The sequence below is a fragment of the Barbus barbus genome (genome assembly GCF_936440315.1).
Source record: "Barbus barbus genome assembly, chromosome: 30".
Classification (NCBI taxonomy): domain Eukaryota; kingdom Metazoa; phylum Chordata; class Actinopteri; order Cypriniformes; family Cyprinidae; genus Barbus; species Barbus barbus.
In genome coordinates this window covers 17399626-17417001 of record NC_136758.1, presented here as the reverse complement: position 1 = coordinate 17417001, position 17376 = coordinate 17399626, and the positions used below count along the sequence as shown (strand labels likewise).

At 36.8% G+C, this 17376-nt stretch overlaps 2 protein-coding genes across 4 annotated transcripts in view; both read left to right on the top strand.

The window, feature by feature from the left end:
- The first annotated feature begins 806 nt into the window (after positions 1–806).
- On the top strand, positions 807–7223 carry LOC306850885 (protein CLN8-like). The gene is made up of 4 exons (XM_079386829.1): positions 807–968; positions 1260–1531; positions 2292–2651; positions 3929–7223. Exons 2-4 carry the CDS (start codon positions 1343–1345, stop codon positions 4247–4249), a joined length of 870 nt encoding a protein of 289 aa, XP_079242955.1. The 5' UTR covers positions 807–968; positions 1260–1342; the 3' UTR covers positions 4250–7223.
- A 982-nt stretch (positions 7224–8205) lies between these two features.
- The window catches only part of arhgef10 (Rho guanine nucleotide exchange factor (GEF) 10), a 41498-nt gene continuing 32327 nt past the window's right edge, over positions 8206–17376 (top strand). Inside the window, exons 1-2 of one of the 3 annotated variants that reach the window (XM_079386079.1) lie at positions 8206–8386; positions 15010–15113. In XM_079386079.1, the coding sequence (XP_079242205.1) occupies positions 15077–15113 (37 nt within the window). In that variant the 5' untranslated portion in view covers positions 8206–8386; positions 15010–15076. The remainder of the gene's footprint in view (positions 8387–15009; positions 15114–17376) is intronic. The other 2 variants (XM_079386078.1, XM_079386080.1) reach the window with 2 other exon arrangements.

Below are 17376 nucleotides of genomic sequence, written 5' to 3'. Positions count from 1 at the left end.
TCTGGATTATTTGTGTTTCTTTTCATGACTTGATTATTGCTATGATCATATATTGTTAATAATCCAGTCATTAAATTTTTGAAGGAAATGAGCTGTTTGGATGGTCTTGATTGAATTAACTTTGTACAACATTAACAACACATCAATTTTAACATTTGATTCATTAGTTCATTCTACTAGTTTTGAAACAAAACATCTCAATTTTGGCCAACTGTGTCTATTTACCGTGATCTGAGGACATTTTTGTAATCTGCCTAAAAGTATTAACTAAAGTTCAAAACAAAACACGTTCATTTTAATGGATTTAATTTAGCAGTACAGCTCCACAAAATGTCCACCTTGGTTTTCAGATAAATTCATAAAAATATAAAAAAAATCTAAATTTGAATATATTGAATCTGTTAAATTAAAAAATAATAATTTAAACGTGGTGAAGTTAATTATTTTTCAATATAAAGAAATCAAAATGAAACGTTTCTGTAAGTGGAACACTGATTAATGCTTCCGGGTGAAAAAAAAAATGTTTATGGGTAGCCTAATTCATAATGGAATTATTTATATTATTTTTTAAATAATATAATGGAATTTTATTATTTAAAAAAAATGCATTTACTGCTATCCCCTCAAAATTCTACGTCCTTTTTTGTGAAATCAATATAAATTCAGTTTGTCTCTTCACGAAAAGCAAACACATTTTTTAAGCAAACATCGAACACATGTAGGCTATTTATTGACGCTTCTGAATACTGCCAGCAGAGGGCGACAGAGTAGCGTTTAAGAATTCACCTGGGTCATGTGATTAGATTAAGTCATGTGATCTCTGTCGGTCTCTGATGGGTTTGTTGTTCGCACCGGTGAAGGAATGTGAGCTATGTTATTGTTCAGCTCAAGTCAAAAGACATAATTAATCTTTATTACGCAGAAAGGAATTAGGAATGTGTTCGTGGCCGTGATTTTGTCTACAAGAGGTAAGAACAATGACAACAACTAAGCAGAGACTTTTAACTGTCTTTTAAGTATATGTATATATTTTATAGTAACGTTACTAGTAAAAAAGAAATAGAAAGCAAAAATCTAACATATAAATATGAGCATGTGAATGATGTGATGATCCAGTTTCTTTTTTCTTCTTCTCATGATGTTTAAGGTCAGAGTTTTAGTAAAGTAAAGTAAGGGGAGAGTATTCTCTCAGTGAGTAATGCAGATAAATGGGACAGAGGTGTGTCTGTATAATATAATGAGTGTTTTTGTCGTTCTAGACTGGTAATTGGTTTCATGGGAACTGACTGTGGCATATTACCAAAGGACACTGCAGTCTGACATTCGTTCGGAGATCTGAGCAATGTCCTCCCTGCCAGATAATTTAATACCGTCCTCGGGTCACAACTTCAGCATGGACTACACCTCCCAGGACATTCAGCTGAAAATCATCAGCCTGGGTTTCGTCTTCTACACCGTTATCTTCCTCCTCTCTCACATCCTATCTAACCTGCTGTTTCACACCTTCCGCTCACTGTCAGCCAAAGAAAAGGTGCCCATTAATATGGTTGATTTTTAAAAGATTGTTTTTTTTAAAAGGAATTGTTCAACCAAAGATAAAAATTTGCTGAAAATTCACTCACCCTTTGGCCATCCAAGACATAGATAAGTTTGTTTCTTCATCAGAACAGATTTGGAGAAATTTAACATTACATCATTTGCTCACCAAAGGATCCACTGAAGTGAATGGGTGCCGTCAGAATGAGTCTAAACAGCTGAATACAAACATCACAATAATCCATACAACTCCAGTTTATCAATTAATGTCTTGTGAAGCGAAAAGCTGTTTGTAAACAAATAAAAATAAATCCATCTTTAAGGTGATGTCCATAATCCATAATAATGCTTCATCCAAAAAGTCTATTCCCCGTTGTCATTTCACATCAGAATCCACTGACATATTTATTTAGAACTGTTTTGGACTGTTTTGGCTTGTAAATTGTCCATGATCTGTGCATATTTTGCTTCACAAGATGTTAATTGATGAACTGGAGTTGTGTTGATTAGCCTACTTTTGGATAGACTCTCAATCTGATGGCACCCATTCACAGCAGAGGGTTTATTGGTGGAAAAGCAATGCAAATGTCTCAATCTGTTTGAGAAACAAACTCATCTACATTTTGAATGGCCTGAGGATAAGTAAATTGTCAGCAAATTTAGATTTTTGCATAAACTGTTCCTTTAATATGACATTGTGACATTTTTGTGTTTAGATCATTTCCTAACATTGCAATGTTTATCTTTGCTTCAAGGTCTTCTGGGATTTGGCTGCAACACGGGCTTTGTTTGGCATGCAGAGCACGGTGGCAGGGCTTCGGGCGCTCATGGAGGACTCTGCCCTCTACTCTGATAAGATTCTCGGGCAGGAGAACTGGTCCTGGTTCAATGTGCTGACTGCTACAGGCTTCTTCCTGTTTGAAAATGTGGCCCTTCATGCATCTAACGTGGCATTCCGGTCTTTCGACCTGCCGTTGGCCATGCATCACTGCTTCGCCCTCACAGGGTTTGCCGGGGCAGTTGTGTGGAACTGGCTGGGTCATTTCCTCCCTATGGTGACTTTGCTGCTGGAGATGAGCACACCTTTCACCTGCATCTCCTGGATGCTGCTTAAGGTAAGATGCAAAGGTCTAAGGAAAACCTTTTGCTTGAAAACTCTAAGTTAGTTAATAAATAATGCATATACAGGAAAAAGCTTTGTAGTCAAAGCTGAAAATAAACAGTTTGCCTTGTGAGCTTCTGAATCGCCCCTGATTTCTCATCTGCTGGCCAGTTTCACTTCTGTTTTGCTTCCTCAGTTCAACAGTTTATCATGTTTCATACCTTAAAACTCTCATAGTTCTGCTGTTTGTACACTGCTCTTAGAAAGAGGAACTTTTTCACTGATAAAATTCAACCATTTAAAGTGCCCCTATTATGGGTTATGAAATGTTAATATTTTGGTTTTGGGAGGTTGACATGCATGCAAGGTCAAAAAACACTTTAATTTTCTTATAATATACATTTTAATTTGACCTTATTTACTCAACGACTCCCAAACGATTCGCTCAATGATTCATTTTTCCAAACCCCTCCTTTGCGTGACGCTATTCTGCGGTGATTGGTCGATTTCATTTAAAGCAGTGTGCAGTGCTGCTTTGTGTACAGCCGTTACCAGGGAAACGGATATTTTGAATGCTCCAAACGTGGCACCTAGGGGTAACAAGTGAGCGGGCAATATGCTAATGTTTCATGTTGATGTCAACATGAAACGGCTTAAGATTTGTTTTAAAAACAACTTGTTTCAATGATTCAGATTTGACTCTTTCTTTTGAGAGACAATAACTTTATACACGGTGGACTTTGGGATTTAAACCTTTGCAGGATGTTTTCATTCACTTAGAGCTGTGTTACACACTGCATGAAAGGTCATTTTCAAAAATCCATAATAGGGGCACTTTAAGGATCTGTTGTGTTTTTTTTTTTAGAATGGTGCGTCAATTTTAAGTTGAACTTCTAAAAAAAGACATTTCTAAAAATGAAAGTTTTTTCATTCCACTGCCCTGCGTCTCATATTTTTAAATGCAAAACCCAAACGTGTTCTGTGGGAATAACCCCTTAGGGGCCATTCACACAGTGCGTTTCTGCATTCCACTGCACTGCTTTTCCTTTTTTTTAATGTGAACATAGCAAGCATTAGCAATAAATCTGTTCAGATCAACTCTTGTCATGATGAACCAACAGTTTGAACTGTTCGGTGTATTTGTTTTAGATTTCAGAGATCGGAAATACAAAAATCTGTCAGTATACAGTTGAAATTGAAATTCATATCCTCCCTCTGTATAGCTACATTGAAATTAATCAGCCCCTGTTTTGAACTTGGTTTTAACTCTGACATACCTGCTTTTCAAAGGCGGGCTGGTCTAAGACACTCTTCTGGAAAGCTAACCAGTGGATGATGATTCACATGTTCCACTGCCGTATGGTTGTGTCCTACTACATGTGGTGGGTGAGTTGGAATCATTGGGAGGAGATGAACGCCCACATCCCATTGGTTCAGAGACTGCTGTTCTTCATGGGCCTCTTCCTGCTCACCTTCTTCCTCAACCCCATTTGGACACACAAGAAAACCCTGCAGCTTCTTAATCCTGTGGACTGGAACTTTGACAATAAACCTGCAGCAGAGAACGGACCAATCCGAGATCAGGCTCGACACAAGCCCCATGCCAGCTGATTAACCCTAAGATCAAAGCCTTATACAGTCTGGAGAAGATACAGTCTGCTGTATAAAGCAGATGGAAGCAGAGAGATAATATGCAATATTGTAAATTTTGTGTTTTAGCGAGTATTATTTGAAGGTTTGTTAAAGAGCTTTAGGTTTAGCACTAACCAGTAGGACTTGCTACAATGTGAGTACACGTTGCACAGTTAGTAAAGTGTCTGTGTTTAAAGGATTAGTTCACCCAAAAATGTAAATTCTGTCATTATTTACTCACCCTCAGTGGTGTTCCAAACCTGAAAGTATGACCGTTTTTGTCAAAATAACTGAAAGTCAATGGGATCCAAAACAACATATCATTACTTTCATTATATGGACCAAATTGTTTATTTTAGAAGACATTTTTTAAACTATTTATTTTGTTTTACTAAAGAATGAATGTCATACATGTTTGGAATGACATGAGGGTGAGGAAATAGCAGAATTTTCATTGTAGGTGAACTATCCCTTCAAGCAGTCTACACCGGACTTGCCGTGACGCAACAGCTAAAGCCTGCCTACACTGGACGCATGTATTTCAGACGAGAATGTAGTTGTTTTTTTTGTGAACAATTATTTTTTATTTTATTTAAAGGCAAATTCAAACATACGAAGAAAAAAATTAAAACGTACAGTGATACAAAAACTACACGTATAAAAGAAGAAACAAAACGACTCAAAAAATAAATAAATAAAATATGCATCGAGTGCACCCCGTGGACATAAACTGCAATTTGGGAAAGGTGATAAATGCACATAGAAGCGCCCCAAAGGGAATAGACAAAGCCCATGCAGCAATTTCAAATGGATCATCCAATGATCTGGGCTCTTCGAGGATGATGTGATTGTCTCCCAAATCCGATCAGAAAACAAAGTTTGTAAGTCACCACTGATATGACCAGATAGTTGTTATGGACAGTGGTCTGCATGATTGTTCGAGGAAAAAAAGAGCAAATAACTGAAGTAGAATTATTACCTAGGATTGTCGGTAGGGGAGAAATCGGCCCAAAATCAGCCCAATTATCTTGTGGTGTGTACCCAGCATTACTGAGAAATGCGTGCAGACCTAACGTTATGTCACCAGACTATTTGCCTAATCTTCTCGGTACTTGGACCACGATGGAAACGCAGACAGCAACAGGTCTGGGGGAAAAAAAGTTACTGGGACATATTGTTCCTGATAATTTTGGTGGAAAAGCGCCTTATGTTTACAGAACTAATCGTTGCCTGGGTTGCGTAGGCTACGTATATGTGGAGCGGATCTATCAAAATAGGGGCGAGACCTCTTACCCTGCCTTTAAAACAATGACTAGAAGTCTTGGTGCATGTTTCAGGGAGACTTCTTTGGGCCTGCAAATATCATGAGATCTGTTTTATGCAACTTGCTTTCAACTTCCTGTCTTGAGTTGAGTTGGGCGTCCTGAAAGAAACCTTTCATGTGTGTTTGGGTGTTTCGGGAGTGACTGTTTGAGTCAGTCTGTACAGCACAGAATCTCTCAAGCTGTGAGATCCTTGTCTTTTTCTTAAGTTTTTATCTTATAGGCTCATATTTGTTACTCCTAGTAGTTCTTTGTCTTGAGATAACGAAAACCCTGACTGCTTCATGACCATGCATGGTGTGTCAACTCAACCACACTCTGCTGAACTAAATGTCACTCAGTTTGCAATGGAAACTTCAGCTCAGAGCCACCAGACCTTGTTTTTGTTTTAGTTGTAAGAAGGATTTTTCTTTTACAGATGTTGTGTATTGGTGTTTTGCAGTGTTTTGTGAGTTTTTGTGGATGTTTGACTAAACTCTTTGTGTTCCGCATAAATAGGGTTTGTTCTGACAGAGACTGACTTATCTCTGTAGAAATGAATGCGTGTGTGTCAGGGAGGTATAAGGAATGGAAAGGAAGTTGTTTTATTTCACAATATATTGTTTCATTGCGAGGACGAGATGGTGAACTAGAGTTCCTCTGTGTTTGTGTGTTTGGTTATACTCAGTACCTCTTTTTGTCATACTTGATATAGATTCTTTAGAAGTTGAAAAGCAAAACAGAAAAGTCATATTGACGCATACAGCATATTTAAAGCAAATACAACAGACAATACAAAACATTCAGTGCCAAATTAATCAGGATATGAATGTACCTTTGTAACAGCTCAGGGTATTTTGAGGATGGCACAAAGAGGATGTGCGTTATTAACTGATAGCAACGGGTGGAAAAAAGTATTATATAAATATTAAGGCATTTATTTATTCCATAAATATTTTATAATGTAATAGTAACAAAGGGGCAGTTTAACTGCTATCATCAGCTGCTAAAATACCTCGGCTTTAGTTGCTCTTGTTTTTCAGGGAGGTTTAAAAAGAGCATTTCAGCTTTTTTTTTAAAACCTGTTCTTTCACAATGTGAGAGTCAGAACTGTGGGTTTGTGTGGACTCTAGACTTGTGTCACACGTGTTCAGCAGGTTAGCTAAATTATATTTAAATAGCTCACAGACACCACTCGTTACTCTCGAATGAGAGGGAAGGAAATAACACAAAATATGACTAACCTTGACACTATCTTTCTGGGGGTTTTTTCTTTTCATTTTGGAAATTCATGTGTATTTCTGTGTATACCAAAACTATGTTTTATTAATTAAACATATTTTCCTGTTACATTTAATGGTTAATTTAATATTATAAGGTTCAATAATTTAAAACTATAACAAACTATGCTTGTTCACACAGTTGTCTTCAGTATGTTGAGAGAAAATCCGTTGTATATTTAATATGAATCGGTGTTATATTGGTGCACATTTCAATTGAAAATATTACTTGCAGGCAAATGCGTGTTTATATTAAATTATATGCTTAAAATTCAAGATTCAAAGCTTGAAAGCTCCTGTTGATGCTCTTCTATCGATAGATAGATAGATATGTATGTATGTGTGTATATGTATAATAAAGGTTTTACCCCCAAAATGTGATTGTGTGTGTTTGTTTTCTCACTGGAAAAAACAAGTCGTGCAAATAATTATCAGAGACACCAGTAGTTTAATTCAGTTTCAGAGGGCCTATCAGTGTAAAAAAAATTACAAAAAATAAATTAATCTGAGGGCCAGGTTTGAATTCGCAGGATGTCTCTGCAAGAACTACGTTGTTAAAAAAAAAAAATCCTGTGGTATTTTGTGTATTTTGTCGAGTCCAAGTGAGCCAGGTGAGCTATGTACCTTCTTAAAAAATGGGTGGGGAGAGGGAGGGGGTGGAACACATTTGATGCAATATATTTTTGGCCACACGTAGATTTCATTGCGCTGTTTCACCTTGTGCGTGGTTCACTGGTCTGACTGAAAGCTGTTTTTTCTATAACAATTATTTTTTAAAAAGTTGATAATTTGGAGACGTAATATAGAAATATAATGAAATATAATATAGAACCTTTTTTATTATTTAATACTGAAATTCAATTTGATCCCACACAAATCGACACTAATGCATTAAAGAATGAAAGCGAGTATGTGTGTGACCACTAGAGTGCAGTACAGCGCTCCAAATACACTGCGATCATTTTCCAAACTTTGGACAATTGTGAAAGGAATCGACTACATTAAATCACAACCTACTTCAAAATTATTATTTGATTTTCATTTTATAATTAGGAAAACAAGTAAGTGAAATGCTTTGATCTTGTATTTAATCTAGATGTTTACTTCACCTATGTATTATAGCAGTCTCTGTAAGATTTTCCAGAAATTTATTAATATATTTTAGGATTATACCAGTTGATGTAGAACTCTGGATGTGAGAGAGGCAGAGGGTGCACCGGAGCGGTTCACACACATCACGTGACTCACACTTGAACGCATGTGTCCATCCACACGGAGAAACGCAGGGAATTTGATTGACGTGTCTTAAAACCAATTAGAGACCGACAACAAAAGACTCCACCAATGAGGCCGCAGCGGAGGGCAGGGCCATGGAGTGGTTGGCTCGCGTTTGGGAAAAGCAGTGGAAAAGTTGCCTTAAAAAATGATACTGAGAATATTTATGGTGTTTTTTTTCTGTTTTTCACTTAACCGGTCTTGCGGCACTGTAAACGGAATGTAAACTTTTTTTTTTTCCAGAAGGATCAAGAAAGATGGTGAGTTGATCAATTATGCGCATGAAATTCCCAAACACTTGAGAATCCGCTGAAAGTCTATTATGTTTGAAATAAGCTTGTAATTTGTAACGCGCACGTTTAGCGTGATATTGACGTCTTTATTGCAGTTTGCACCGTGTTACGAAGTTTACTGCCTGAGCTCTGTCGCACTGGTGATATATTTTTAATAACTTCTTTAAGTTTTCAACATCTGCGCCTGATGGGGCGGCTGCGCTTTTCCTGCTGGATTCCGCTTTACGTGGCAAGTGACAACTGCGCACAGTCATATCAGATTTTTATTAAATGTGCGTTCAATTTGGTATTAGTAAACATCGAGCTTTCAGAATAACCACCTATTCCACAGGGCTCGTATCATCTAATCAATGTAAAACGTGTAGTACAGCGTTGCGCGTTCATAGGCAACCTGGAAATATCACGGAATTTTAAAGTTGTGATGTCCAGTCCAGGAAACTAATAAAAAAAAAAATTCTTTAAAATCTTGGAATTTTTAATGATTATAAATCGTTCCAGTTTTGACCAGCTAGAAGTGGCCCTTTGTGGTAATTTATATATGCACTCAGTATTTAAACATATTAAAACTTTATCACATAAAGAAATTAATCATACTATTGAGAAATATGGCTAATATGATTTACACTCATGTGAGATGAATCATAATCCTATCTGTCTTCTTAAAAATAAAATATGTTTTATTATACATGGAGATTGGATGCTGACATGTTGACATCACATGACCAGCTCTGTTAAATGTCAGAAATAATACTTCTCTATCTACTTTATATCATACATCCATTCAAGCAGACTGAGTCCAATTGTCTATACAAAAAATACCTGCCATATCCTGCTGCAATGCAGACCAGCAGCCATTAGTACACACATTAAATGCATCCACTCTGATAGGTGTTATTAAGTGTAAAACCTGCTGCTTTAAGGTTAAATAATAACCAGCCAAATGTATACCAATATTTACTGAATAAAGGTGCAGTAAGTTCACATTGTGGAAGGTTGAAATGGTTTTTAAAAATCCAATATAATTAGTTAAAAATCGTGGAAAAGGACCCTGCTACAACAATCAATTTATTGTGTTATAAAAAAATGAAATAATTTTCAATGCCATGGATGCTTATCGTTGTGTTCTTTGTGAAAACATAAATTCAGTTTGACTCCTCATTCTTGAAATGTACTGTTTTTGTCCTTCACAGTACTGACAATCTGTACTAGGGCTGAAGGATAAAATCTTCTGTGTGTCTGCAGACAAGAAGTTTGCAGAGCCTTTCATGCACACAGTGTGTCATTCAGTTCTGAGCTTCATACCACCAGTTAAACATGGATCAAATGGTTAGAAACATTTAATGCTCTTTTTAATTAGTGAAACTTTCCACTTCCCCTCAGTTTTACTGCATAATTTCCTTCCCCGGGAGCTGCTGTGCTTTTAGGAATCTGAGGCCCTCTGGCCTTTTCCTAGATGAATGTGTGTGATACGGGGGAAGAGCTCTCTCATGTGCGACTGCATTGTTTGACTCCATGCTTGTCCGACTCACTTTGCATCAGAGCGCAGGAGAGGACAGCATTTGCTCAGATTGCTGGCAATTTGCTTAGCAAATAGCCACACCACTGGAGCAGGGGGCTTCTCCACCCACAGTGATCTGCTCCACAAATAAAGGCTGTGGATTACAAGCTTTTCAAGCTTGCTGAACATAGCCTGAAGCTCATTGGTACAATCCACATTTAAGCAAAGATTTCTTTTTGCAGCCACTCAGCATTTCCTTGAGTTTTTCTCTAGTAGTGCTCCACATGAACAGAGGTTGATATACAATAGAGCTCTTTAGGGGTGAATCATATCCGTGTGATTTGATGTGGAGTGGCAAATCTTTCCTGAAGGAATCTGCAGGGAGAATGGAATTTATGACGGGGGGACTTTGACAAAGTGGGAGAAAGAGACAAAAGTGAGATAAAAAACTCTTTGTTTGCTTGACATTCATTGGGTTGTTTTGTTGTGCTAACAGTATCGGGGCAGATGGTGTTTTGTTGGGTGATCTAACATTGTGGTCATGCAATACACTTGGGATCCATGTTTGTTAATTGTTAGAGCTTCCATGTCCATGTATGAGTTTTTTTATTTTTTTTATTGAGTTTTCTGTTAAGGATTACTGAAGTCCGTGGAGAATCTAATGAGATGCCAAACATGCTGTCCGGAGTGAGAAGTGATGCTGCTCTCAAAACTTTTTTCCCTTAAGCACTACAAATTTACCTCTTAAAGTGATAGTTTACTGCAAAATGAAAATTCTGTCATTTATTCACCGTCATGTCATTCCAAAACTGATTTTTATTCGCCAGTGGAACACAAAAGAAAACATTTTGAAGAATGTTTTCCCCCCCCACACAATGAAAGTCAGAGGGGTCCAGCAAAAAGACATTTTTTTGATATTCTCAAAATATCATCTTTTGATCCAAATAATTACAGTATGATAATTTTTAGGTGAACTACCTCTTTAAGATGAATGTGAATATAAACATTATAATCTAGCCTTCATGTCTGCTTTGCAAATTATTTTGTTACCATGGTGACACTTGGATAACAGGATATCATGGCTGTTATGTTAGAGTATCATCAAACTTAATTTCTCGTCTCCTCATCCTCTGTCTTTAATGTCTAACCCAGCAGGATTTAGACTGGCTTTGACCTGCCTCTGTGTGTGTGTTCTTATTGGGCGTTGCTGGAGGTCACAGAGTTTGCTTAAGGTCCATTTTTAACACATTTCAAGCTGTTTTATAGGAGAAAATAGAAGGATGGCATGTGGCGTTTGTTCTTCCAGGTCATTATTTAGTGGTTTTTTAACGTGTGCTTCTGTAAGTCTAACTGGAAATTAAACTGTTGACCCTGAAAAGCAGCCTAAACATTTTTTCAGACTCAATGGACCTTAATTCATTTATTTTAAGACCTTAAGGCATGTATTATGATAAGATGTGAGATGTTTACATGCACCGTCATTTCTTAATCAGCCATTCCTTGAAGTTGGCAAGAAACAGTTCACTTAAACCCAGCCTCTTTTTTTTTTTTTTTCTTCTTTTTTTTTACAAATGATCATAAGCTCACAGTCAGATCAGACTCCATCCAATCAACATCCAATGGTTTGTTGTTGTCTTTTTCTATTTTTTTCTTAATAATCTCTTTAACTTTAATGTATGTCACAATACAGAAAAAATGTTTCCACTTTCATTAGATTGTGACTTTACGCATCTGTGGAGTGCTTATGTTAAAATAAAAAAATTCTGCCATTTACTCGTCTACATGTTGTAGGATGACTTTCTTCTGTTAAAAAAAAGAACATTTGAAAATCATTCTGGTCTCAGGTCACAAAACCTCCATTTCCCATTGCAGCGTTTCCAAGCTCACTGTAAGAGAAAATGATCAGTGATTTTAAAACTTAAATTTTGCTTTGTAACAGAATGCTGTTTACTGTATCAGTTAAATAATGTAAAATTAATTATGAAGGTCTGGTCTCACACATTCCATAGATTTGTCTTAAAAATGCAGTTAAATGTGCACAGTGAGGCATGTCTGTGTATGTTACACTAACAAACAGATTTCATTCTCTCAGACGTGTCTGGATTGATACAGGAAACTGCAGACTGGCAGAAGCCCTGCAGCCACATTTAAACAGCAGGGTTTTTTCCTCGCCTGAACAGTTACACACCCAGAAGTCAAGCTCAGACTAAACATTGATCAGCTCATCATGGTCAATGCTGACACGCACTCATTTGCTAACAAATCTGTTCCCAACTCTCTGGATGTTTCATGCGCATTGCACAAGAACTTTGTGTACGCAGTAACTTTTCTGATTTGTCATGCATTTCATAAAAAAAGAATCCATTTGACATTCAGGGTATCATTTAGATTACAAATGAAGGTGTTAATATAATTTTATTTTAAATATCCTTATCTTCAGTAATGAATGGCTGTTTCACAGCAGCTGTAATGTGTTCTGCAGGATTTACAGTCTGTTGATTCATCAGAACAGAGAAAGAAATCTTAAGACTGTCACGAAGGAGTGAATTTATATTCCATTGCGGCCTTTTCTAAAGCCACAGACCTCTGAAGCATGTCATTTAAAGCTTCCTCTTGTTAACTACCTGTCATTTGAGTGAAATATTGCCATGGTGTCATGGTACTCAAATGTTGATCCATAAATTAGTGTTTCTGCGCATGTGGCTCTGATGTTTGTGTTGTTCTTAACAGGTGGGTTGTTAGTACAAGCTTCACACACTCTGTCATAATTCTGTTTCCTGTTGGTGTGTGTATTTGCTCTTTAGCCTCAAAGCACAGTTTATCAGGAATCGGGACATACCATGCATTTGTGTACTGTTTTATAAGGTAAATATAAAAACAACTTTTTTTACCCATAGACTGAAACAACTATGTCAACTTAACAAGCAGAATACATGTCTGATTTTTGTGAGAGAGAGAGAGAAAGATAAGCTTCAAAGAGTGTGTAGACTAAACAAGGAGTCAGCATCCTGACTTATTTTTAGACCATTGACAGACTGTGTCATGAGTATCAGCTATAATTATGTGCAACGGTCAAGTTCTGGAAGTAAAAAATGCCTTTTATTTTCTCCATGGAGAAATATATGTAAGCTAATGTTCAAAAGTTTGGAATAATTTAAATATTTTTTTTAAAATGCTTTTTATCTCTTTTATGCTTACAAGGCTGCGTTTATTATATTTTATATAAATATTAATATATTATCTATTTGAATGTATTGTATAATGTAATTTATTCCTGTGATGGCAAAGCTGAATTTTTAGTAGCCTTTACTCCAGTCTTCAGTGTCGCGTGACAGAAATCTTTCTAATATGCTGATTTGGTGCTCAAGAAACAGTTATTATTGGCAATATTGAAAACAGTTTTCCTGCTTAATCTTTTTGTGGAAACAAAATGTTTCGTGGAACCAGTGCTGTTGAAACTCTAGGCAGTCACTTATTGTTTTGCTGTGTCACCATCAGCAAAACAGATTTTCTTCTCGTCATGTTTGTTAGTGACTCATGAGTTGTCGCGTGTAGAATGTACTAAGTACTGTGATGGTGGGAGAACAGCTTGCGTGCCTGTGCCAGGATCTTATTGTCTGTGATAATACAGTAGTGCGTCAGTCAGTCCGCCTCGTCTCTTGCTGACCCTGAGGGTCTCACACACAGCAGCCTCATGAGAAACTCCTCTATTCCACAGAATGATTTCACTGTTCCACTGACCCTCATCTGGAAACTCAGTTGAGAGGAAAGCACTGTTGTGTCTGGGTGTGTGTGTGTGTGTGTGTGAGAAAGAGATACAGAAAGAGAGAAAGGGTTTTTCTATCCCTCAGTGTCGCAGATAGGAGGGGGGTCGCTCATGGCTGTGCATGAACGTGCGTTTCCAGTTTGGATGTAATAAGTGGGCCAACAGTGACAGGCTGCCCCTCCACTGTATCACGTGACACTTGATTACATATCTGACTTGTACTGTACAGTGTATCTTGCTAAAAGAGCAGTGAGGAATTTTTAGCCCAGTATTTTCTGGTGGAGTACTTTTCTGCAATAACACAAATCATATCAGTGCAAATGAACAAGCAGGCAAGATTATGAGAGTCATCAGGGTTGAATATGATTGAGGTAAGTCAGCGCAGATGTGATGGGTTGGTAAATTGTGAGGAGATGATTTCTGGTCGATCCGTTATGTCGGGCTGTGTTGGGGGGACTTGGTTCTGCACAGTGGTTGTTAATTGTGTTGCATTGCACTTGAAAATGAATACAAACTTGCAGCTGATTGTATGAAAGGGCCGGGTTTTACACAGACTAAATGATTGGAGAAGTCAAGCGTATTTCTCTGGAGAGAAGTCCGTTTCTCTAGAAGATTGAGTTGGGACATTTTGATTTAAAAATTACGAGGTCAAAAAAAGAAAAGAAGACATGAACTAAGATAAATAACATGCGTTTACAAAATAGACAGGGTGAATTGATATTTCATGCTGACTTTAACAGGTTTGGCATGATCTTTTATTTTTGCATAGAAAAATAGTATTTTAACAACTGCAACAAGTCTTGTTGTGCAATCAACATACAGAAAAAAACATAAAACAGGAAGTAATGTCGTAGAGAAGACTTTTGCAGACTCCCATGACTGTGTTGAGGCCAGTGATATTTGTTTTGGACCCATTTCTTTCAAGAAAACACAAATGTAGTTTATATAACATGCTTTCTCTCCTTATCTCTTTGAATTGCTATATTTTTGTGATGATATTGTCTCCAAATGTTTATATAAATGTGAATATGCACACAAATAATATGGACAGCTTTAATGGTCCTTTTGTAGTTTATTGTGCCCTGATCATCACTGTGAACTACCATTGAATGGAAAGAGCTGCGTAACAATTATTTAAGAATATCAACTTTTGTGTTCTCTGGAAAATATGACATTTATATGGGATTTTAACAACACAAGGATGAATAAATTATGGCATAATTGTAATTGCGGATGAACTACTGCTTTAGCTGTGGGATCATTCATGTGAGTGTTTGTGTGGGGGATCTCTGTCTCTGTGGCTAACTGCTGTCTCTGCTCCTGTAGGTTTGTAAGAGTTTGTGAAGGATCTTTCTCTGATCATCAGTGTGTCTCTCAGAAGAGTGTGTTCAGCATGGACATGGAGGATTTCCCTCCTCCTCCACCTGACCGTAAGCAGCTCTGTCCTCTCACAGCTCTCAGCACACACACTGTATTTAATTTGATAAGCAGATAAGTGTGTAAATGTAGATATTGGTTCAAGTTTCTGGCACAAATGAAACGATTAGTTTTTAAAGCATGTAAACTGACTGATGTATACTGACCGATGTCATGGTCATATTCACTCTCACTGTGTCAAATGCACTGGAATATCATGCTTATGGGAGCCTGAAGGATAGAGAGAAGAGAATGAACAGTGTAAACACATTCCATGGCTCAGCCACTAAGGAGCGTGTGGGCTGAAGAGTGGAGGAACGCCAGAACGAATGCAGGGGAGGTGAAAAAAAAGCCCGAAAACAGAGGCTCTGTCTTGATGCCAGAGAGAATGAGAATGACAGATGATTAGTTTACCTTTTTAAAGTAGTGCTATAATTTAAGGGACGGTTCACCCAAAAATGAAAATTCTGCTGACATTTATTACTCCCTCATGTCATTTCAGACCAGTCTTTGTACATACCTCTTGTACCACAGATTGTACGCTAGATGGTACATTTTTACTGTGCCATAATCTACACAATTGAATTCAGCTAATTTATATTGAATTAAATCATAATGAATTAATAAATAAAAATGAACCAATGAATGAATTAACTATTTATTAGATCTTTTAAAGGCTTAAATTACATGATTTAGACATAAATCTGTATTTGCTAAATCCCAATTGCATTTGCTTTTATATTGCTAATAAAAGATAAAAGGTAAACGCTATACTTTTTTCATATATGGTTTACTTTTCTTTTTTAAAATAGTTTTGTTTAATGATTTTTTAGACAGAACTGTTAAAAACTGTAAACTAATGAAGAGAATGGAGGTCTTATGCATATGTCTTCAGGCACTATTTACTGTTGTGTAATGACAAAATAAAAATCTGACATTTATCGGCCAAACAGAAAAAAATTATCATCCAATGCAAAAAAAATTAAAATGATAAACATTTGATATATCAGTAGACCATTATTCAGTAGAGCAGTTTAAAAATATCATTTCCATTTCCATCATTTCCAAAGGTTAATTTTTAGCCAGCAAATTGGTATTAATTTTATGATTCTGCACTGCCTGTAGCTCTGAGATCTTTGCTGAAAACAGCTAATCAAGGAATCAAAGGATCAGCTTTGTAAGGATTGAGACCCATTTGAGTTGATCAGCTTGTGTTAAAGTTTAAACTAAAACTGCACACTTTCCACATTATTTTAAAGCTCTTACTGCATAAATATTCATCGTCAGTCATCTTTGGAAAGATATGGAAACTCCCTCGTGCTTTATCTCCCTCTTACTCCATTTATTAGCACAGAGAGCTGATAAAGCCACTCTCTCTGTTCATGCCTCAGTGACTTTCTTCAGACTAGTGTTTTTTCCCATCACACAGTTCAACAAAAAAAGCTCATTTGAAACCCCTCCACCTTTCCTGAACCCTTAACCTTTTACATTTTCCTCTCAAGGATTTAGGCATGTGGCCAAGTGGAGCTCTGCATACTTGTTCTGACCTGTACTCTACCAGGTGCTCGGTGTCGCACTGTAATGAGTGATACTTGAGGGTCAGAGGTCATAGTTTGACCTCAGGATGCTTTTAAGATTTGCTGCTGTTTTAACATGGAGTCAGATTATCCTTTTTTGTTTTGTTGTAAACTGTTCATTCACATTACTGAATGTCAAGTTGATGGGTGCATGGAAATTGTTTTTGTTTGCTTGCCGACTGTCATGTGTAGCTGTAAGGCATGCAGGGACGCCGCTCCTGCCAGCTCACAATGAATAAAGATCACATCCCATCTGTCAACAAGTAACAGTGGTAGACCAAACTACTTTAAGATGGGTTCACACTGTACAGTTTTTTTATCCTTTAAAATTGTTGCTTGTCAGATTGTATGATATCACCCCAGTGAGATCTTTGTTACAAGCCAATGTTCATTTTCAAATTTTTTTTGTTTTGTTTTAGGATATTGTGTAGAATTTAACCATATGTTCAAACACTTTATATATATTTTTATATATACAGTGCCCTCCACTAATATTGACACCCTGCATCGTTGATCTTTTTGATCTTTCATTCAAAAAAATCAGTAAAACAATTGAAAGTTGGGAGAGAATCTCATGATGAAATAAATGTTTATCTCCAATGCATGTTAGCCACAATTATTAGCACCCCTAGAGATTCTTATGAGTAAAATATCTCTGAAGTATATTCTCATTCATATTTACATTTTTTTTTTTTAGCAC

Excerpts from the sequence above, each read along its gene's own strand:
- LOC306850885 (XM_079386829.1), top strand. The coding sequence starts at position 1,343 with ATGTCCTCCCTGCCAGATAATTTAATACCGTCCTCGGGTCACAACTTC. Across the intron at positions 1,532-2,291 it reads CACTGTCAGCCAAAGAAAAG|GTCTTCTGGGATTTGGCTGC; the intron begins GTGCCCATTAAT and ends CTTTGCTTCAAG. Across the intron at positions 2,652-3,928 it reads TCTCCTGGATGCTGCTTAAG|GCGGGCTGGTCTAAGACACT; the intron begins GTAAGATGCAAA and ends TGCTTTTCAAAG.